Source organism: Hippichthys cyanospilos, chromosome 8, assembly GCF_059441005.1.
Source record: "Hippichthys cyanospilos isolate Australia breed blue-spotted pipefish chromosome 8, RoL_Hcya_1.0, whole genome shotgun sequence".
Classification (NCBI taxonomy): Eukaryota; Metazoa; Chordata; class Actinopteri; order Syngnathiformes; family Syngnathidae; genus Hippichthys; species Hippichthys cyanospilos.
Window position 1 is genome coordinate 149970 of NC_142376.1, and position 21196 is coordinate 171165.

The following is a 21196-nucleotide window of genomic DNA, read 5'->3' on the forward strand; positions in this document are numbered from 1 at the left end:
TGGGGCTAATGCTAACCGGGGACGCTAAAAGCACAAGCTGAGCGTCGGCGGTTTGTCTCTTGAAGGTTTTTACTTCGGCCAGCAGATGAACGGTGCCGCGGGGGGAGGAGGAGGAGGGGGCGGACTTTTCTATTCGGGTGGCGTCGTCGGCTTCGGAGGGGGAGGCGCGCGGCTGGCGGGCCCCGCCCCTCGAAGCGGGCGCTCATCAAACGTCGGTACGGTATCCTGCCCCGTCGCAGGATAGGCGCCTTGTCGCGCGTCTCGCTCGCCGCCGACATCTCGCCCGCTGACGTCTCGCCCGCAGACGCCGCCTTCCGGAGCAGGGCGTTCGCCGCCACGGCTCAGGCGCGCGGCGCCCTCCTGCGCTACTGCGCCGCCGGCGACGCCCGGGTCCTACTGCAGCCGTACGGGCGCCTGTGTGCCGCGCGGGACGCCGGCGGAGATACGTCAGTTAGACCTCCCCCCTCCCCACCGTCACGCCCTTTCTGACGTCCCGCCTCTTTTCCTCCCGCAGTCCCCTTCACCTGTCCGTCATTCATCAGCAGACGGCGGTCACCCGCCAACTGATCGACATCTTGCTTCGCGACGGCCGGCGCCACGCGCTCGACGCCGCCAACCACCTGCGGCAGGTCGGTGGCTCCAACCGACTGCGTGCCCACGCAAAATGAATTTGGCGAAACGGCGCCGAACCGTTACTGAAAATCTAATTGCGCACCCCCGAAACTGCGACAATCACCGCGACAAACAATATCACATCTGCTACAATTGCGGTCGGAACCGTCCAAACTTTGAGGAGGAGCGCGCTTATGCGTTCGCCGTGACGAGGCGGTTTTAATGACACGAGGCGGAGGCGGGGTATTTTTTGGGGGGGGCCAAACGGCCGGAAGGCAGGCGACCCCTCAAGCGTGTTACGAAAGGCCCCGGCCTCCGCGCGGCGACGACGCCAAACGGCCGAGAGTAACGCGGCCTCGCCATTTGACGGTCAGACGGCGCTCCACCTGGCGGTGCTGACGCGCCAAGCGCGCGTGGTGGAGGCGCTGATGAGGGCGGGGGCGGACCCCGGCCTGAGGGACCGAGACGGCCGCTGCCCGCTGCACCTGGCGGCGCTGGGCGGCGACGTCGCCACGCTACGGGCCGCGCTGGCGGACCTGGGGGAAGGACACGCCCACGTCTTGACCACGCCCGATTACCAGGGTGAGCGCCGCGTCGGCGCGTCTCCTCTTGCCCTTGACGTCGTTTCGAGGGTCCGCTGACCTCGTCTCCGTCAGGTTTGTCCCCCCTGCACCTGGCCGTTCGCCGCGACGGTCATCGTTGCCTCCGCCTACTGGTGGAGAGCGGCGCCAAGGTCAACGCGCCCGAGCTGAAGGGCGGATACACGGCTCTGCACATGGCCGTCGGGCAAAACCTCCTGAAGGTGGCCTGCACGCTCGTCGGCGAGGTGGGCAAGCGCGGGCGGCGCCCCCCCGTCTGTCGCGACGGCGACGGTCATCTCCCTGTTCTTGATGCAGTTGAAGGCGGACGTCAACGCTCGCACGTTTGGAGGAAACACGCCTCTTCACCTGGCCGCTGCCGCGCACGCGCAGGCGCTGTGCTCCGTGCTGCTCGCCGCCGGTACGGAACTCGTCGGCATCCCCGCCGGCGTCCCGCCCGCGCTACCGGTCACGCGGGCGGCTTTTGCGTCCAGGTGCGGACAAGGAGGCGGAGAACGACGAGCCGCTGGTCTTCAGCTCCTCCGACGACGATGAGGACGAGGAAGAAGAGCGCGAGGGCGAGGAGGCGGCGGCCGAGGCTTCGCCTCGGCGGAGGGGCCGCCGGAAGAGACGGGCGGGCGGTCACACGGCGCTGGACCTGGCCAAGTGTCCCAAGGTAGCAAAAGGGCCGCCGTCATGTCCCGCCGACGCGGACGCGGGTAAGGAAGTCGCTGTCCCCCCCAGGTCAGGAAGCTGCTGTCCCCCGCTCGTCACGTGACCGAGAAGAGCCCCGGCGAGGCGGGTTGGTGGCACGACGTCGTCGCGCGCGCGCTGGGAGCGGCTCCTCGTGTCGCGCCTTTTCCATTCAAAGAGCGCGAGCGGTCTTTTTGCCACGCTAGACGGGGAGCGCTGGCGCATGGACGCGTGTACTCTGCGCGACCTGGTGGAGGCGCTGAGCGACGCCGGCGTTCCGTGGAACAAATTGGCCGACAAACTGGGGATGATGACGCTGGCCCACCTCTATCGGGACAGCCCCGCCCCCTACCACAGCCTCCTGCAACACTACCAGGTCGGGACGCCGCACGCCGCCCGCCGCGCACGATTGCCGTCTTCACCTCCTTCTTTGTCGCCGCAGCTCGGCGGCGGGCCCGTGGAAGACATGTTGGAGGCCTTGGAGTCCCTGGGCGTCCACGACGGCGTCCGCCTGTTGCGGCGCCAATGTGGCCCTGACGCGCCGCAAGACAAACTGGGACAAGGTGCCGACAACCGCGCGAGTCCCGCGACACGACGCGCGCAACGCGTCGGCCCGGCCGCCGCCGAGCGCAAGCGAAAGTGTGGGCCGGAGCCCCAAAACGCGCGCCGACGAGTCCCGAAGCGCAACTTGCGCACGTCGCGAGAATCTTCCCCCCGGGACCGATTCCAAAACCATGGCGCGCGGGCAATCCCGGGACACGGCCCCCTGACCTTTGGAACCCCAACCTCATTTGGGACACTCGGCACGCGCGCCTCGAGAACCCCGCCCATTCGCCCGCCCGCCCAGAACGACAAATCGAAGGAAAGACAGCGGGCCGGGAACATGGCGTGTGCTCTCTTGCCCGGGCGGCCGTTTGAGCGCAGTAGCAGGGTTCAACCTTGAAAACGTCGGTTATCCGTGTACCCCTTCGCTCATACGTTGATTTCCTAGTAACTTCGCTTCGCCAAAAGTAGACTGTGACATAAGTATTTGATCCATGACGCTTTTATCCGCTGAGTTTAGGATTTGATTTTAGTTTCTGGGTGAAACAAACGTTTGTACCGTATTGGAAAACGAGATGACTAAAAGGGGGGACGACGCGTTCTCCCGTTGTTCGGGGCGACTAAAACGTAAAACGGTACTCACCACGTTCGCCGCGTGTGAGCCGCTTCTCGGCACCTGCCGGCGACGCTCCGGCCTCTCGGCACCTGCCGGCGAGCGGCGACGGCAGCGATTCGGACCCTTTTTCCGACCGCGGGCTCCTGTTGCTCAATCGTGCGGCTCTCCTTCCGTCTTTGCGGCGGCTCTCCTTCCGTCTTTGCGGCTCTCCTTCCGGCTTTGCGGACGTGTCATCGTGCCCGACTAATTAGCAAAGTTAGCGAAGGGCGAAGCGCCCGCCACCCGTTCCAATGACCGGAAATGCACGGCGCCGACCTTTACCTTTCAAAATAAGAGTTGTCCTCTGCCTGGTTGCGCTTTACAGTGTGGGCGCGTCATTTTCCCAACGGCCAAAGAAACGCACCAACAAAAACGGTGCGCTTCGATGGAACGGGAATGTTAAATTAGCTAGTGACAAAAAAAAAACAACACTGACGAGTGAGCCAGGTCTTTACTGTACAGTGCGACAAGGGGATGCGCTTTCAAATGGGAGGCTGGCAAATCGGGAGCCGCGCCCCTTTTTCAAAATGCCTTGCGGGCATGCTGAGGTTAACTTACAGCAGCCTCGCACACTCGCAAGTAAGACGCGGCAAGCGCCCGCGCAGCTATCGCGGCTAGCTAACGTCAACGTCGGCGGTGCAAGTTAGGACAAGTTGAAGAAAGAGGCCCCCGTGCCCAACGGCCGACAAAGTTGCCAAAGCCGCGCGCTCGTTCGCCGAGGCCCCGATCATCGTCTTTTCTCTCTCCGCTCCGATCAGAATCCACGGTGGACAGCGGCTTCAGCAGTCAGCCGATAGAAGACGAGCGGCCGCCCGCGGCCGATCGCTGAGCGGCGGGAAAGGCGCCGACGCCGCGTTGCTGCGATGTCACCCCGAGTCGGAGGAGGGTTGAAAAACAAAAGCGTGTTTAATTTGTCCCCAGTCACCTTTTTGTTGTCAAATATGATTATTAAATATTGCCCAAGTTGACGTTTGTATGAAGATGATCAATAAATTGATGAGAAAGCGCGCGGGATGCGGACACGTCTCCGTGATTATTTCGGTCCTCTTCACGCGAAGATTTCCCCCGTCGCCGTGACAACCGTCCCTCGCGCGTCGAGCGGTCGCCACGGCGATCCGCTCCCCCGCCCGCGGCCAAAGAGCGAGAGGGAAAACGAGCGGCCCTCGGAAGCGGCGGCGGGCGTCCCGGCCCGGGGCCGAGCGGGCCCTCGTTTTTCCCGCGCCCCTTTGCTCAAGGCGCCGCCTCCTGCCCGGGTGAGGACTGGCCGCCCTTCCCGCTTTCCTCTCGCCGCTCGGCGGCGGGGAGCGAATGCGGGGAGGCCGCTCGGAAAGCTCCGCCGCCGAGCGTCTTCTCCTCGCCTCCGCCGTCCTCTCGGAAGAGTCGCGCCTCAAAGGCCGCCAAGTCCTCCTCGCCGGCGGACAGCTTGGCGCGCAGCAGCATGGCGTACGTACCGTAACGTGTTTTCTGGGTGGCAAAAGACATCGCGTGATTTGCCATCGCTTGAAATACTTGGACAGCGTTCCCTGTAGTCCGCCGCGGCGATGGTAAAGACGCTTCCGACGCGGGTTACGGAGGAGCAAAAAACGGGGCGAGCAGCCCGCAGTGTCAACCTCGCCAAGGAAAACGCCGGTGCGAGCGGCATCCGTGACCTCGTCAAGACAACGGCAGACGCGCCCCGCCTACCTCAAATTCCAAATACTCTCGTCGCGCTTTCCGCTCGTCCAAGTCCCGGCCTCTGGCCTTGCGGTCCGGCGCGGCGCCGTCTAGCTCGGCCAGCTCGGAGGACGCCGCCCGGAAGCGGGCCTCGTGAGATGCCGCCTGCTCTTCCTGCCGTGCAAAACGCGGGGAGAAAAACGCTCAGCCGCGCCGGTTGGGGGAGATAGGAGAAAGGAAGGGAGGGAGAAGGAAGAAAGGAAGGAAAGATGGGGAGAGAGGAAGGAATGAAGAGAGGGAGGGAAGAAGGAAGAAATGAAGGAAATGAGGGAGGAAGGGAAAAGGAAGCGAGGAATGTAGGAACGAGGGGGGTAGGAAGGACGGAAGTAATCAAAGAAGGGAGTGAGGAATGAAGGAAGGATGGAAGGAAAGGAGGAAGGGAAGGGGGAAGTACCTGAGGAAATTAGGAAGGGATAAGTAAGTGAGTAATGCGGAAGGGAGGAAGGAGCAAAGGCGCGACGGAAGGGAGGGAGGAAGGCAAAAGGAAGGTAGGAACGAGGGAAGGAAGTGACAAAAGAAGGAAGGCGGGGGCTAAGGAATGAAGGGAGGAAAGAGCAAAGGAAAGAAAGAATGTAGGGGAGCCAGGAGGGAAGGAACCAAAGATGGGAAGCAGGAAGGAAGTAAGGAATTTAGGAAGGGATGAGCAATGCGGAAGGGAGGAAGAAGCCAAAGCACCGCGGAAGGGAGGGAGGGAGGAAGGAAGGGGAAAGGAAGGTAGGAACGAGGGAAGGAAGTGTCAAAAGTAAGGAATGTGGGAAAAAGGCAAGGGGGAAAGAACAGAGGAAAGAAAGAACGTAGGGAAGGGAGGGTGGGACGAAGAAAGGACGGAAGGAAAGAAGGCAAGGAAGGGAGGGAGGAGAAAGGGAAGTCAGGTAGCCAGGAGGGAAGGAACCAAGGGAGGTCGCCGCGTCACGAGCGCACGATACAAAGTTGTGGCGGGACGGCCCCGCCAAACGCCACCTGCGACAGTTTGGTGCTGGAGCCCGGCAGCAGGGGGCGAGCGAAGCGCCCCTGCGATCCCACGGCGGCGGGGAAGGGCGGCGCCGAGAACATGGCCGCCACCACGTTGATGCGGGTGATCCACGAGCGCATGTCTTCGCACGACCTGGCGGGACAGAACATGGCCTTAGCGCTTATGACGTCACCCGCATAAGAACGAAACCTCTCCCCAAATCCTTTTCGAGCCGGCGCGCTTCCAGCCGATCGGATCCCATCCGACCCGGGCGGCGATTTGAGCGCGGCGGTGGGGAACGACGGCAGGGGAGGTTTTGGCGGCCGGGCGGCTCCCTTACGGCGCCTGCATGAGGAAGACCCTCCAGTCGGCGGTGCGCAGGTAGAAGACGTTGGGCCGCTTGCCGTAGTCGGCGGCCCTCATGGCCAACGCGTGATGCAGCGAGACGCCGTTCTTCACGTCCTCCTCCGTCAGCCCGCGTTCCGCGCCGTACTCGTCCTGCCGAGCACAGGGCCGACAATTCAAGCCTCCGTCCCGCCCGCCCGTCGTTCCTTAGCTCTGCTTTTTTTGAGCGAAAAGCGTTCCGAACGTTCCGCGACGCACTTTGGAGCGAAACCGACTTGCGGGACTCGTGGTGTGGTACGGGCTGAAGTGGGACGGCTGGGGGGAGCTCTTTTTACCTTCTGCAAGTAGAGCACGCGACCCTTCAGGGTGGCGTAGAAGGACTTCCAGCCTCGCCTGCCCCGCGCCGCTGCCGCACAACACAACGGGAGCCGTCAACGATAACCGCGACGGCGCGCGGCTTTGGGGTGGCGCCCGAATCCAACATTCCCCGGGGCCTACTTTTTTTGCCGTCGGCGTCAGCGTGGACTTTGCGCACCAGGAAGCCGCTCTTGAACGTGGGGCCGTCGGCCGCCGGCTGCTTGCGCCCCGTCAAGGCTCGCTTCATGGTGTGGGAGGCGGAGTCCGTTCGGCCGTCCGCGGCGGGCGTCCTCGGCTCCTCCTCGTCGCTGGAGGGACGGGGCGGCAAACGCATCAAACGGGCGCTTTCCCTCGCTGGCGCTTAGAAACTCACACGGTCCACTGGAGTTTGTCCTTCTTGACGGAGGCGTACAAGGACTGCAAACAAACGCGGAGCACAGAAGTTAGCTTAGCGTCAGCGACAAAGACGCGGCGCGCGAGTCGGCCCGGCGGCAGACGCCGCAATGGAGGGGGAACAAAACGACTCGGGAGCGAGCGAAACTAGCGGTCGGCGCGAACGGCCTCGGGCCGGACCGATTCGGGGAACCCGGCGAGGTAGGTAGCTTCCTTCCGAGACGCCTTAGTCGACGCGCCGCCCGACGACCGGCGGCCGGTTGGTCTCTCGGCGAGACGCTCCCCTTCCCGTTACGTTCTACCTTCTCCTTCTTCTTTTGCTTGTCTCTCTTGTTGCTGTGCGCGGCGTTCCTGGGCGCCTGCTCCTGCGTTTGTCCCAGCAGGTCGGGGAAGGCCAGGGGCTTGAGCGAGCGAGATCGGGGCGTCCTGGAGCGCCGGAAGGATTGCGGGTCTCTGCAATCGCGGGCGCTCCGCACCGAACCCAAGGAGCGCGACCGCATTCGGCTCGCCGACTGGATGCTGTTGACTCCGATCATGTCGCCCGGGCCGGCTCCGCTTTGGACCCGCGAGAAGGCGCCGGATGGGCGTGGTCACGTACGGCGCTCTGCCCGATGAAGCGTCGCCTTCCTCCCGGACGGGTCGCCGGCCGCGGCCCCGACGCGGAGCGCCGAAAGGCCCGCCGCCCTCTGCCGGCTGGCGGCGGACGCTCCCTTCCTTCCGCGCTTGCTCGCTTCCTTCCCCGCTCGGGCGGGAAAACGATCTTCGTCCTCCTCTTCTTCTGGCGGCGTGAGCGGAGTGACGAGGAGAGCCCCCCTCTCTCTCTTTCCCTCCTTCTCGCTCGCCCTCCAGACTGCATGCTTTTCCCTCTCTGGCTGCGCATTTTCCCACAACAGCTGCGACCAATGAGGAGGCTCCGGCCCGCCCCCTCGGCCGTCGATCGCGCGGGACGTGCCGAGGACGGCGGGAAAGGAGGGGGCCGCGCCATCCTAACGTTTCGCCGCGTTAAGGACGTGTCGCGGAAGGCCGACACCTGTTGTCTCTGGGAAAATTGCATCTTGGGATGCGCGGGCGTTTGCATGTGTGCGCATCTTTGCTGTGGCTGCGTCGTGCTTGGACGGCAGAGCAAAAGGGTTTTTACCTTCAGCATTTCTTTGGGGAAGTCTTTGCCATCGTTCAGACCTTCCAGATTAGAGACGAACTGAGAACAGGACATCCTCTTGCCGACATTCTGCACTCACGCAAACACGCGCACGCACACACACACACAGCCCCATGCACGCACCCACGCACGGGTAAGGACGCTTGTTCCCAACAAGCGCAAGCTGTCAGTCGCACTCACGTTGCCATGGAGATCCACATTCAGCAGCATCAGCGCGCAAGTCAGCGTGTGGACGCTGTCTGAGAGAAGAGCGCAGGGGAGCTGAAGCGCGCGCGCGCACGTGCACGCCGGCGCGCCCCCTTTGGGCCGGCGGGCACCTTGAGCCGCCTGCCAGCGGGGGTTGCAGGCCACGTATCTGCGGGAAAAGTGAGCCAGGACGCGCTCTCGCTCTTGACTTTCTCCCGTCAGCGTGAACTTGCTCAGGAAGCTTCTGGAAGAACATCCGGAAAGACGACGTCGGCGGCGGACCGCAGGTCGGGCGCGGGTGTCGAAGCCGTGGCCCGGAAGCAAAGCGAACGCCCGCATATTTCTTGCTCGATTGCAAGCGGTCTTTGCCGTCGAAACTATCGCCGGCGCTCTTGTGACCCGCCAACCCCCGAGAATACCGGCCAATGAATCGGGTGCTAAAAGGCGCTGGCTCTTAACTGCGAGGCCCGTTTTGACTTTCTTAGGGTGAGAGTTGGGGTTAGGCCGGCATGGGGCGCAAAGCGCCTATCTGATGGTCACTCGTATCCCCGGGCGGCGGATCCCCTTGTACGCCGCCACCGCCGAACCGCGGAATTGCGGAGGACGGACCGGGCGTGGCGCCCACCTGAGGGCTTGGTCGATGGCGAGACCGTCGAAGTCAAAGTTGCTGAGGTATTCCTCCGCTACCATCTGACTGAAGTGATTGCTGGCCAAACACAAGCGAGCGCGCGTTAGGTCGGAGCGCGCGCCTGCGTGCGCGCGCGCGAACGGGTGGGCGGACTGACTTCTTGCCGAGGTGAGGCGCCACCTCGGATTTGCGGAAGCCGCGCAGCTGATGGAGGCGCTCGGCGAGGCGCTTGGCGGCTCGCGGGTCGGCCTCGACGTCGTCGCCGAGCGGCGGTGGCGCCGCCGCGTCAACCGGCTCGACGGGGCACCCGGCGGCGCGCTCCCTGCAAGGGGCGAACAAGGCTCGCCATCCGCGCTCGGGCCCCTTCTCCAGACGTTCTTGGCGCGCAGGGGCCACGGCTACGCAGCGTGAATGTCGCACGTTCACCGAGGACGTGAGAACGGCGGCGCCGAGGCGACAAAAGGCCGGCCCGCCGCTTAAGGCGTCTTTCGGGGCGAGAGGCCCATAAGGTAGCGTCGCCGCGCTTGCTCTTCCTCAAATCACCGGGTTAACTTAACCTGTCGCCACAACAACTAACTATCCCTGACCAAACCCGAACCTAAACCCGACCCTAGAGTAACCGAACCCCAATTTAAGGAAGGAGGGAGAGATAGACCTTTTTTTTTTCTACGATCGGCCGGGCCGGCCCTCTGGCGTCGACGGGCGGGATAAGCTATTCATCCGACTGGCGGAAGAAGCCGGCGACGGTGACTGACGCTGAACAAGAGAAGAAGGGGGATTCCAACGCATATTTAGTCATTGAAAGATTCACACAGCAGTAGGATTGTTTTTGTTCTTTTTTTTGGGGGGGGGCTAAGCTTTTCCTGCAGTCTAGGAACAATCACCAGTGCCTCAAACACTTCCTGGCGTTCACAAAGGAGGACGGCGTCAAACGGGAAGCGGACTTCGACGCGTCCCTCTGTCGGCAGGAAACGTGTTTTTTTTTTAACTCGGCGAGACCCGCCTGCCGCCGCGATGCGTCAAAGGAGCGCACCGTACGAGAGACAATCAAGTGACAATCTAGGGAAAAGCGAGGCCAACCGCTCAAAATGGAGAGCGTCCAGCAGTCTGACCTGTAGACGGCGGGCGGGGCGTGGAGGAGGGTATCCTCCAGAGCCCCGCCCCCCCAGCACAGCAGCTCGTACGCCATGTCTGCATGGCCTCCCCGCCCGGCGTGCGATGACCTCCGTATTCTGGTCCTTTGGCTTACTGGATTTTTCCTTGTCCTCCTCGAAGTTTTGTGGCGGCTCCTGGCTCTTCCCCAATGGCGCTCAGTCTGCGTGGCGGGTGCCTCCCCCCTTTTTTTTTTTTACCTCCCGGCCGTGATGTTGACATCGCGACGGTCGGGCGGGCATTCCCATCTGGAATTTCCTCCTCAAGCGGAGCCGGCTGCAGTAGGCGTGGCCGGCCCGTCCGCCCGCCCGCCCGCCAGGGGCCCCGGCCGGCCGCTTTTCCTTCCGCTCGGAATTCCGAGACGGATGGCGTTCCGATTCGCGAAAGGGAGCGCCCCCGAGCGGCCCGACGTCACGGTTTTATCGCGCTTGCGCTTCGACACGGTGGCGGGCGACAGGTCACTCTCCTAGCGCTTAGAGGTCATTGCGTTTTCCCGGTAGGGAAACACACACGTGCACGCTCACGCGTCGGTTCTCGTCTGCCGCTATCGGGCGGAGGAGGTGTGTTACTGCGGCATTTTGGCATCAGACGTCGTCGTTATTGGCGTTCCTCCGATGAGCGAATGGCCCTTCGCCCCCGAACGATTTAGTCCAGCTATCGTTTGGCCGGCGCCGACATCTCACTCGAAAGCGGGGGTTTCGGCGTTTCGGACTCACCCGGCGGCGGCGTGGAGCGACGGGGCCGAGCCGGCTTTGCGGACGGCGTCTTTGAGGGCGGAGCGCCGCCCGGGCCCCTTCTCCGCCGAGCCCTCGTCCTCGGAGTCGCCTCGCGACCAGACCCCCGAGGAAAAAGGGCCCGGGCTCAGCCGGACGATATTCCCGGCGCTCTCGCGGATCCGACTCTGCGTGCGCACACAGACGACCGTCCTCAGCGAGCCGTTTGGCAAAACCCGGCGACGGGCGCGGTCCGACTGCAACGACAAACAGCTAGGGCGGCAGCCGCTGAAGAGAATCGCCGCTCCCGAAAGGAAACACGGCGGCCCGTCCGAGACAGACGCCAGCGCAAAGGAAGAAGAGTCATCCGCGCGCGGCCGACGCCGAGAACGCTCCGGTCCGATCGGAAAAATGGAGGCGCACCAAGCAGCCGGAGCCAAGCTTGGAGAAGAGTTGCGGCAAACGCCGGAGAGAATCAAGCGCCGAGGGTCCCACCTGCATTTGAGGGGTGAGCGCCGGCAGGTCCAAGGTGAAGACGGGGGCCGCGAGCAGCTCCACGCTGTCCAGGCTGCTGTAGGAGGTTCCTCTGGCCCGGTGGCCCTCCACGATGCTCTCAAAATGCCGACTGAAGGAATCCAGGTGACAGTCGGGCGGGCGGGCCGGCGACGGGCTTTTCGGCGTCCTGGACGGGGGGACGCCCGCGGCGGTCGCAAAGGATGTTGACCAAGTAGACTACTGTCGTCCTTCAAGACCAAGCGGACCGTCGCGGTCGACTTTGCTTTTTTTTTCTTTCCCGCTATCTCGCCGCCTCAAAGTCCTGAATGGGGACGCCGCCTCAAAGCACGAGGGGATTTCTTGGACGATCCCTCGGACGAGCGCCCTTCTTCGACGACGACACGGTATGCTAACGTGCGCGCGCGTGGACGGGGTTCCGCGCGCTGGGGGCGAGCGCGGGTATGAGCTCTCACCCCTCGGGCAGCGGCCCGAAGCCAGCGCGGCGGCGGGGGGGGGCCTTCTGCCGCCGGCCCCCCGTGGCCCCCTCGTCCCGGTCCTCCGGGGCCCCCCCCTGGCGACGGGTCGGCAAAGCGTCGGCGGCGTCCTCTCGGCCCGTCTCGGCCCGCATCACCTGCGTCAAATATCAGGTCGCCGTCGCCCGACATCTGTCTTCTGCAAAACGCACGATTACCTCATCCAGATCAGTTTCCCGGTAGCGGCGTAGCGGTACGCGGTCCAGATCCGTCTCCGAGTATTTGAGAGCGCGCGGCGTCTCCGGCGTCCGGCCCCCGCGCTCGCGCGTGAGCGTGAGCGGCCCCGCCTCCATCTGACGGGCCCCGCGGGGATGAGCCCGGGCGGCCCTCGCGCCCCGACCGTCCAACCGGGTGTGGGAGGGGCTTGAGGGCGGCGCGGCGGACGGAGGGGCGCCTGAATACGAGACAAAACCACCGGCGCGCACGTTACGTGATTTGTCGGCCGCCTCTTAAGTTCCAAAAGGCATTTTGCGTTAGCTGGAAGTGAGAAGCTAGCAAGAGCGCCGCTGAGCCGACGCGACCGACATCCGGTATTGAATGAATATCCGTGACTGTGACTTGCGGCACGCTCGTAAACGTGCCGCTGTTTCTTCTTCACCTTCGCCGCCGCGGCCTTCCTGGCTCTGTTCCACCCCGAACAAGAAATTCCACTTCGCTCGGGCGATTTTCAGGGACCTCGAAGACGGGCCGACGGCCGTTCCGCATGACTGCGGGATGGAAAAACGTCAGCGCAGATGCACCGTTATCGCATCGAAAATAATATTCGGCGTCGGCTCCAAGTCAAACTGCAAAGGGCGTCGCGGTGGCAGCGTGAGAAAGCGCGGCGCCGACGTCGAAAGATCTGCGAGGCCAGACCTGGACGGCGGAGCCCACGTCGGGGCCGGACCGGCCCGCTGTCTCGGGAGACGCGTTTCCCGCTCCCGAGCCGTCCTCCCGCCGAGCCCCGGGGAAACGGCCGAGCGGTCCGCACTCGTCTCGTACCGCCTCGTCACCCGGACGCTTGCCCAAACTCTCCCGAAGCGGTCTCGGAGCGAGGCGTCCGGACTTCGGCCCGCAGATTCGCAGCCCGTCCCGGACCGGATCCGTCCTCGGGAGCTCATCCGCTCGGCGGGAAGATTCGAGGCTACCGGCGGATTCTGGGGCCCGGTGCGTCGGCCGGAGCGGGCCCCCGCCGCCGTCGGAACCCCGCTTCTGGCGATGCGTTAAAACAGACGAATGAGATGTCCCAGGTGAGCGTGGTCCTTTTCCGGCCAAGACGGGCGAGACGCTTTCCGGTAGTCCCGGAAGCGTGTGCCCGTCCGGCTTTCGTCTCGGGTCGGCTTTGTTCTCTTTTAGAAGAGCGCAATTTGCTCGGGGTCGTCCAAGCGGCGATTCTCCTATATATGGACTAAGTGACCTCAAAGACTCCGTCGGGGAAGGTGTCAGAGAAGGAGTCGCCCGTCCCCAAAAAATGTCAACATTGGAGAAGGAGCCGGGGCTTCCGGTACGACTCGCGTGATCGTCTCTACTGCTTGGGGACAGGACCCGGATGTCGGCGGGCCGTCCGGCGGGTAGAGGTGAGTGACATCCTCCGGAAAGCCGGGGACTATTGCACCCCGAGCAGGGGGACCGCCGGTTCTGGGAAGGGCCGCCGGGGCGGCGCCCTGACGTGCGGCCGCTCGGCTGATCGGACGCGGGACTTCCGGGCGATCCGTCGGGGGAGTCCTGAGCGGCCGACCCGTCGAGGTCCGCCAGCCGAGCCGCGGATGGCGGCGCGGGGGCGGAATCGGGCGAGCGGACGGTCGGGGAGCGGCGCAGACGCCGGGGCGTCGGGCCGTAGTCCTCGTCGTCGCAACCCGCGAAGCGACGCCTCAGTTCCGGAGAGCCGAACTCCTCCAAGGCTCGGCAGGTGGCGTCTCTAGCGACCGCGTCGCTGTGCGGGAACGGAGAGGCGCGAGTGGCCTGAGGGCGACGGTGAACGGGACAGGGTTCCGCACGTCTGAGACCACCGCCGGATCCTAAGGGGTCGCCGGGTCGCTCGCCCGGAAACGGCTCGTCCCGACCGCACCGGCTGGGACGACCTGCGCCCGTCCTTTGAACGGTGGCTTTCTCGATATAGCCGAAGGTCACCACCGAAGTCTTCCTCTCCCGACCGCCGGGCCCTTGGACTCGGCAGGACCGGCGGGGGCAAGCGGCCGGAGAAGGTGCGCGAGCCGCGCAAGAGAGGACCTGAAGTAAGTCGTCGAAGGAGGCGGGCGGCGGCTCGTCCCGGCGGGAGCAAGCCGAGGAATCCGCGCTATCCGGGCGCGGGCCCTGAGGGCTGAGCGAGCGCCCGGAGGACGAGCCGGAGGGCGGCGAGGCGGGCCGCCCGCCCCAGGTTCCGCGCCGGTAAAGCTCCGGGCCGGGGTCGGGGCTGGAGAGGGCCGAGCTCCTGGAAGAATGAGGGAGAGCGTCCGGACAGCGGAGCGCGGGCCGCCTCCTCGCGCGCTCCGTCGGCGTCGGGGCCCTTCCCTCCTCCTCGGCCGCCGAGCGCACCTGGACGTACAGGTGCAGCACTTTCCCCGACTGGCTCATTTCGCCGGGACGCTTTCTCTCAACGCCGTTCCCGGGCCGGCCGCGCGCCGAAGGCCGGGACGAGGCCCCGACCTCGGCGGATGTTCTCGCGCCATGCTGTCGAGCTGCACGAAAAGAAGGAGCGGGCTGAGTGGACCCAAGGGGGCGAAGCGAGGCCCCCTCGTGCCGATGAGCCCGTCCAATCAAGTCATCCCGTTGACGCGAGCCGCTACCCCCGAGCGTCACGACGGATTTCCTAACGGTAATCCGATTCAAAGCCCTGCTCTTAAAGTTACCTCGAGAGGAGCTCTCCACTTGCGGGCTCCGCCGAAACGCTCCCCACAAATGTCCCCGCGAAGAGAGAAAACCGACCAAAAATGTAAAAAACTAATTGGTCGCCCGCCGCGTAGCCAAAAACAAGGACACTCACACACTCAAAGTCCCTTTGGGTTGTGCCTCCGAGCGAAAAAGAAATCTGGCGGCCGTGGCCACACTTACCGAGCGCTATAGCTTGAACTCTGAACTCACTTGACTGACACACACACAGATAAGAAGACGCTTAGTGCAAGTTTTGCCGAACACAAATAGAAGGCTAATAGGATTTCCCCCTGCAAATTCTCTCTCTCGCGCGCGCGCTCATGCACATACACGTGCTCCCTCCCTATCACTCCTCTCACACGCGCGCGCGTTCCTCTCTCTCTCACGCACGCGCACACGAGCGATACGGACGTTAGCTTACCTGCGTGTCCTCTGCTGTCGTGTCCTCTGCGTTGCCACGGCAACGAAAAGGTTCTCCCTCTTCTCCACTTGTTGTGCGCTCGCTCGGCCCCGCCTCTTCCTCCTTTATCAATGAGCTTGACCCCGCCTCGTCTTTCGGCCGGCAGCCAATGGCGCGCCTCGCCCTCCGTCGCCGACAGAAGGCGGCTTAGCGGCCGGCGTCGGGGGAGGGGGGGCCCAGTCCGAAATCGCCGCGCCTCCCGCCAAGGTGAACACGCCTCTGCACTGGAACGCCCTCGGCCAGGTGCCGCTCCCCGCAAACGGTTCCCTCGCAGCCGCATCCTCCGGCGACCGCCGAAGAGCCCGAGCGGGCCGGTCGAGAGGCGTTCGGGGCTTGCGGGAATTCCCAGGCTTCGCTTCGAACAAAGCGGGCCCCCCGCTGTCGACGAACGCGACGGAAAATGGAAAAAAAAGTGCGACCTAAGCCTTTTCATTGGCTTTGGCGCCGGCTCGGGACGCGCGCGCTTAACGGGAGGGGGCTCGCGTCCGCCGCCCGACTTGGGCCTTTGCCGCGTCGCTCGTTGGGGGGCGGCGCCCGGGTCCGAATCGCCTGACGCCGGCGGTCCCGCTTACCTCGGCGACCGGTCTCGTCCCCCCGTCCTCGCGCCGGTGACAAATGAGCCGCGAGGGCTCGTTAGGCCTTTTCCTTTCGATCCCGTTGGATCGGCGGTCGGAAGCCCGCGTCTCTGGTTTTCTTTTCCCCTTGCAATAGCGGGGACGCCGACGCCACCCCGGGAAACGGGCCTCGCTTTTGCCGCCTCGAGTGTCATTGCACAAAGACGTCACCGGGTGGTCTCCGCGATCGGTACGGGACGTAAAGCGGTAAGAGAACAAGTCCTCCTTACGAGAACGGCGAGAAGCCAGAGCACGAGCGGGAGACCGCCGCGCGCTCGGGAAGTCAAGTAGAACAAGTCCGACTCGACGTGGGTTTTGCAAACCTGCGGCTTCCGCTCAAACTCGAGCCGAGCGGGCGGTTCCGACTCGGCCCCCCGAGTCCGCTTTCCTTGCCGTATCCGACTTTGTCGCGGGGGCGAAAGGCGTGACGTGTCTTCGCCCTCAGGTGACCCAAGGCGCACGCCGCGCTCGGTTTGAACGTTTGGAAACAAAGCGGGAGTCGACGTCGCTTAAGGGCGCGGGCCAGCCCGACGGAGGGCGCCGAATCCCGGTTGACGGCTCCAAGAAACCATTCCACGACTCGCTCGCCGCTTTGGAACACTTTTACTTAGCAAAGGGCTTCTACGGGATGTTTTGGTGAAAAAACAAAGAAAAAAGACTCAAGCCTTGCAACCTGAGTGGAAAAAGCAGACTTTGCCCTCGGCCCTCGGCTCGCCGTCCGCCACCCGGCGGTCGGAAGGGAAGCGCGAGGGACGGCGGGGGCGGGGCTCACTCCGCGCCGGGACCGGGCGAGTCCAAGAAATCCCTGCGAGAGAGAGGAAAGAAAAATTCGCCCCGAACGTCAAGGTGACACGCGCCGTTCCCCGTTGAACGCCGTCCAACGGGTTTCGGGTGCGAAATTTCAAGGCCTCGGTCCGAAATGTTTCCCCTTGAGAGGACAAAGCCACCGCTTTGACTCTTGGCAATGTTTTGCTCTTCTTGTTTGGGCCAAAAAGTCCCGTTTTTTCCCTTCCGATGTGCGCACCTGAGGATGCGGGCCAGGCGCGGGCTGCCGTAGATGAACTTGTGGCGGTAGGCCAGCGCCGCGGGGAAGGCCACCATGTCCACCCTGTGGCCGCTCAGGCTGCGGGAGCTCCTGGCCGCCTCGTACAACTGCGCGGGGGGCGCGCGTCAGACCGGCCCGGACCACCGGGCCCGGACCACCGGGCCCGTCCGACGCGCGGCCGGCGGGACGCCTACCTTCTTGCCCAGCCGGAAAGGAACCACGTGGTCGTCCTCGGCGTGCAGGATCAACACGGGGCAGCGGATGTGATGGACGCTGGACGCAAACATGGGGGGTGGGGGGGTGAGGGGGCGAGGCGGCCTTCCCGCAAAGGAGGCCGACGCCAAGCCAAAGGCCACTGACTTGTCGTCATTGGCGAAACGGATGTCGTTGGTGGTGATGGCGTCCAGGAAGAACCAGTCAAAGCCCGGCAGGTACCTGTAGGGCTGAGGCGGCGCCGCGCCGCGCCGCGCCTTTACCGTCGCGGTCCGGCGAAGCTGGAGCGCCGCGCGTCTTACCGTGGCGAAGGGGTGACTCCGGGCCTCCTCGCGGATGTTGGTGAAGGGGCTCTCCAGGATCAAAGCGTCCGGGGGAGTTCCTGCAATGGGCCGAGCGTCAAAGCGCGTCCGGCGTCCCCCCCCCCCGCGTTAACGGCGCGTCGTGCATGTTAGAGCGTCTTCCGAGACTTTGGCTGACTTCAACGGGGCATCTGCAAGCCGGCGGCCCCATACCCGTACCTTTGTCGCACAGCCGCCTGACGAGGTTGGTGGCCACGCTGAAAGACGCAAGGCGGGACGGGTGAGTAGGGGGCGGGGCTCAGCCGGCACCGAGACGGGCGCGCCCCCTTTACCCCGTCCCCAGCGAGTGACCCCAGACGTAGAGCCGGCCTCCGGCGCGCCGCCGTTCCTTGAGCCAAGCGTAGAGCAGCAGGGCGTCGGCCGTCATGCCGCCCTCCGACGGCTCGCCCTCCGAGTCGCCCCAGCCTGCGCGCGCACGCGTGAGGGCGCGGCCGGCGACGGCGGCGACGGGCGCCCGCTCTCACCTCGGTAATCGAAGGCCACCACGTGGTAGCCCGCCGAGCTGAGGACCTGAAACCGGACGGGCTCGTCCGTCAAGGCCCCCGACTCGCCTCGGCGGCCGGGGGGGGGGGGGCTTACCTTGTACAGCTCCACCCGGTGGTCGCTGCCCCTGCGCGCCGGCCGAGACAGGTTAGGCTTAGCGAGGCGCCCGAAAGCCAACGCGCCTCACCTGGTGCCGGCGTTCCCGTGGAGGTAGAGGACGGCGGGGTGGGCGGAGCTCAGCGTGGCCTCAAACCATTCTTGACCTCGGCCCTGGGCTTCTCGCCACATGTCGGCGGGGACCGTGTGCCTGGCGCGGAAGAGGCAAAGGTCGCGCGCGAGCCTCGCTTTTGCGCGTTTGCGCGCGGCCCGGCGCCCTCACCACACTCCCATGCCAAACAGGTACGAGTTGAGCGTGTGGTTGAGGCCCGCGTCCGAAGGTCGCTTCAGGTCCAGGAAGAAGGGGATCCTCACTGCGGGGGCGGCAGGCGGGCGGGGGCGGCAGGCGGGCGGGGGCGGCAGGCGGGCGGGGGCGACAGGCGGGCGGGGGCGCCGCGTCAGGCGGGCCCGAAACCCACCCCCCCGGACTCGGACTCACCGAAGTTGAGGAAGACCAGTTTGGCCTGAATGGACGGACACAGCTTGACCGCGAAGGGCACGCACACGTAGAGCAGCAGCAGCCAGCGGGCCGCGCGCCTGACCTTGGACGCGGCGCCGCCCCTGCAAGGTCAAAAGTCAAGCAAAAAGCACGCCGCGGTCATCTCGACCTTTTGCAAAACACCCTCGACGTTCTATGGCGCCCTCTGGCGGCCAAGCACAATTCCGGCGGCCCCGAGGAAAGCGACGCGCGCTCAAACGCAGCGGTCAGCGGATCGGATGGCCCGCTCGACACGTGACACCTGCCGCATGAAGAGAAGGGAACGGGCGAGCCTCGCCTTGCTTCGGGTCCTGTCGGAATCCGTCAGTAAAATACCCGCTGGCGAGTGTCGCTTAACGCAAACGGAGCCCGACAAAACGGAGCCCGGCAAAACGGAGCCCGGCAAAACGGAGCCCGGCAAAACGGAGCCCGATCGACGCCACCTGAGAAAGGGACGGACGCGAAGGTCGATAGGTCGAACCGGCCGACCTGCTGCGCCTAAGGAGCAAAACCGGTCCGGGCGGCGCGCGCTCGTTAGCCCGCGGCGCGGCGTCAGCTCGCACTGACTGAAAAAGGGGGAACGCCACCCGACCTGCGTGAGGCGGCGCTCCTCATGGCGCCGGCGTCGCCGCTCGCCGAATCCCGCGATGCCTCCCGGAGCGCGTCGCCCCGCTCCTCTCGCTCCTCTCGCCCCTCTCGCTCCTCTCGCCCCTCTCGCTCCTCTCGCTCCTCTCGCTCCTCTCGCTCGACGGTCGCCGACGGCGTCCGCTTCCGCATATCTGCCGAGTGAGCGCGAGACGATGAGGGGCGGGTTCGGCCGGCGGGGTTCGCTTCGGGCCGAGCGCCGACCGAGGATGAGGACGAGGATGAGGGGCGCAGCGAGCGAGCGAACGGACGGCCAATCGCGTGACCGCGCCGCATTCACTGCCTCCGGCGAACGTGGGAAGAGCCGAGAGGCCGAGCGGCGGCGCGCGTGCGCCGTTGAGCGTCGAAAGCCGACGGACGGCGACTGGAACGAACGTCCGCAGCTCCTTCTTATTTCACGAGAGCCGAGTCAGCTGAGGGTCAGGCGTCAAATGACGCCGCGGAACGACCGCGAGCGCCACCCTCTGAGAACTAGCGGAAAAGCTTGGGCGAGAGGGACGCCGGCCTCGACTTTTCTCTTTTCTCTCGCGTCAACGTAAAGGCGAGTGAAGAAGCGACGAGCCTCTCCGCAGCGCCTTTCGTGTTAGCGCGCATGCGGGCTAAATCCGCGGAACGCCAACCCCGCTGCCACGCGCGGTACTGACTTGCGCCGAAGCCCAACCTCCCGCGCGTTGCCTCGGTCGCCCCCACCCGAGCCTCACCTTAGCTTAGAAAGAAGAGCGCGGCGGCATCCCGGCTGAAGCCGGCCGGCCGGCGAAGACGCCGACGATCAAGTTTGTCCCGGGGCGGCCGCCGTCTTGCCACGTGACCCGGAAGTCCTTCATTTGGCGCCAGCGTCAAGCGCTCGGTCCTCTGTTCTGTCGCCGTCGGGATGTTCTGCGAGAAAGCCGTCGAGTTGGTGCGAGAGCTTCGGCGGATGGACGACGGACAGCTTCCCGCCTTCAACGTGAGAGCGCCGGGCGGGGCGGGGCCGGGCCGCGCCGCGCCGCGCCGCGCGTTCGACGCGAGCTGACGCGATGTGCCCGCGCGCAGGGGGACGGCGTGCGCCAGGCGCTGCAGGAGATGGAGGCGCTCTACGAGCACAACCAGAGAGACGTGTGCGTGGCGGCGCGAGCGGAGACGCCCGGGCCGGGCCGGGCCGGGCCGGGCCGGGCCGAGTGACTGAGCGGCTCGCTTCCGCCTGTGCTTGTGTGTGCGCCGCGCAGGAGCGAGACCAAGAGCGAGCAGAGGGCCGACTTGCTGCCCTCCATCCGCCTGCGTCACTGCTGCCTGCTGAGGAACCAACGCTGCGTCGGCGCCTACCTGTAAGTTGCTTCCTATGGGGAAGCGCTTTGCGATGGGCCGCCAGGCGGCGCCAAAGCCTTGTCGCGCCCTTTGCAGCTACGACCGGCTGCTGAGGATCCGGGCGCTGCGCTGGGAGTACGGCAGCGTGCTTCCCGCCAACGTGCGCTTCCACATGAGCGCCGAGGAGGTGAGCTCGGCCCCCCTCGCCCGCCCCGCCCCGCCCCGCCCCCGCTGACCCGCGGCTCTCGTGCAGCTGCAGTGGTTCTCGCGCTACAAAAAGTCTCTGGCGTCCTTCATGCGCTCGCTGGGCGGAGGCGGCGGACTGGACGTCACGCAGGACATGAAACCTCCCAAGAGCCTTTACATCCAGGTCGGCGCGCGCGCGAGAGAGGGACAGCGTGTCGGCGCGGCTGACGCTTTTCCCGCTGCGCAGGTCAGGTGCGTGAAGGAGCACGGCGAGATGGAGATGGACGACGGTACGCTGGTGCTCCTCAAGAAAAACAGTCAGGTCGGGCGCCGCTTTCGCCTTCGGTCGTGAGAGGCGGTCACGTGACGCGCTTTGCCCCACAGCACTTCCTGCCGCGCTGGAAATGCGAGCACCTGATTCGCCAAGGCGTCCTGGAGCACGTGCTCTCCTGAGCGCCGCGTGGACTCGGCAGCTCTTCCGTTTGACGCGAGCGACGGTCCGGCCCGGCCGGCGCGACGCCGACGTTTTGCCGTCAAAAGGCGACGCGCGCATTTGGAAGGTGCGGCTTTGCCACGTGGAAATAAAATTTTCTCGGGATGACTCGGTCTGCTCAATTTGCCCGGGGAAAGTCTTCTGCTAACAGGGCAACTTTTGAAAGCAAGGGGGGGTAGACGGCGGGACAACGCTTTGCATCTGCCCTTCTGTCGATGCG

The 21196-nt window shown here is 65.1% G+C and overlaps 5 protein-coding genes across 7 annotated transcripts in view; 2 read left to right on the top strand and 3 right to left on the bottom strand.

Moving 5' to 3' along the window:
* shld2 (shieldin complex subunit 2) overlaps positions 1 to 3351 on the bottom strand; it is a 16394-nt gene extending 13043 nt beyond the window's left edge. The window contains exon 1 of the mRNA XM_088420730.1: positions 3070 to 3351. The gene's annotated coding sequence lies outside the window, so the exon portion shown is untranslated. The remainder of the gene's footprint in view (positions 1 to 3069) is intronic.
* nfkb2 (nuclear factor of kappa light polypeptide gene enhancer in B-cells 2 (p49/p100)) overlaps positions 1 to 4088 on the top strand; it is a 6708-nt gene extending 2620 nt beyond the window's left edge. Inside the window, 11 exon segments of the mRNA XM_088420727.1 lie at positions 66 to 218; positions 221 to 446; positions 515 to 629; positions 987 to 1194; positions 1269 to 1438; positions 1509 to 1611; positions 1685 to 1866; positions 1935 to 1992; positions 2090 to 2259; positions 2326 to 2446; positions 3840 to 4088. Coding sequence (XP_088276853.1) covers positions 66 to 218; positions 221 to 446; positions 515 to 629; positions 987 to 1194; positions 1269 to 1438; positions 1509 to 1611; positions 1685 to 1866; positions 1935 to 1992; positions 2090 to 2259; positions 2326 to 2446; positions 3840 to 3910 — 1577 coding nt within the window. The 3' untranslated portion in view covers positions 3911 to 4088.
* LOC148419691 (PH and SEC7 domain-containing protein 1-like) lies at positions 3514 to 15181 on the bottom strand. 2 transcript variants are annotated; one of them, XM_088420725.1, is made up of 19 exons: positions 14979 to 15181; positions 12563 to 14364; positions 12306 to 12414; positions 11866 to 12101; positions 11648 to 11805; positions 11175 to 11361; positions 10683 to 10867; positions 8972 to 9136; positions 8812 to 8892; positions 8318 to 8430; positions 8181 to 8239; positions 7980 to 8069; positions 6822 to 6865; positions 6590 to 6756; positions 6427 to 6497; positions 6087 to 6244; positions 5755 to 5899; positions 4765 to 4908; positions 3514 to 4545 (listed from the first exon to the last, which is right to left on the bottom strand). In XM_088420725.1, exons 2-19 carry the CDS (start codon positions 14258 to 14260, stop codon positions 4312 to 4314), a joined length of 4044 nt encoding a protein of 1347 aa, XP_088276851.1. In that variant the 5' UTR covers positions 14261 to 14364; positions 14979 to 15181; the 3' UTR covers positions 3514 to 4311. The 2 variants fall into 2 exon arrangements, with proteins under 2 accessions (XP_088276851.1, XP_088276852.1); XM_088420726.1 differs by lacking the exon at positions 14979 to 15181 and adding an exon at positions 14536 to 14838.
* Positions 15182 to 16218: 1037 nt separating this feature from the next.
* abhd12 (abhydrolase domain containing 12, lysophospholipase) lies at positions 16219 to 19564 on the bottom strand. Its single transcript, XM_088420733.1, has 13 exons — positions 18961 to 19564; positions 18330 to 18451; positions 18114 to 18204; positions 17922 to 18041; positions 17831 to 17861; positions 17716 to 17761; positions 17524 to 17656; positions 17411 to 17448; positions 17192 to 17271; positions 17037 to 17119; positions 16871 to 16949; positions 16656 to 16783; positions 16219 to 16436 (listed from the first exon to the last, which is right to left on the bottom strand). The coding sequence occupies exons 1-13, from the start codon at positions 19287 to 19289 to the stop codon at positions 16400 to 16402; spliced, it is 1317 nt and encodes a 438-aa protein (XP_088276859.1). The 5' UTR covers positions 19290 to 19564; the 3' UTR covers positions 16219 to 16399.
* On the top strand, positions 18586 to 21084 carry gins1 (GINS complex subunit 1 (Psf1 homolog)). Of its 2 annotated transcripts, none has more exons than XM_088420735.1 (7): positions 18586 to 19959; positions 20046 to 20110; positions 20219 to 20317; positions 20394 to 20484; positions 20557 to 20667; positions 20731 to 20805; positions 20868 to 21084. In XM_088420735.1, the coding sequence occupies exons 1-7, from the start codon at positions 19885 to 19887 to the stop codon at positions 20934 to 20936; spliced, it is 585 nt and encodes a 194-aa protein (XP_088276861.1). In that variant the 5' UTR covers positions 18586 to 19884; the 3' UTR covers positions 20937 to 21084. The 2 variants fall into 2 exon arrangements, with proteins under 2 accessions (XP_088276861.1, XP_088276860.1); XM_088420734.1 differs by having other exon boundaries at positions 18595 to 19959; positions 20551 to 20667.
* Positions 21085 to 21196: the final 112 nt, after the last annotated feature.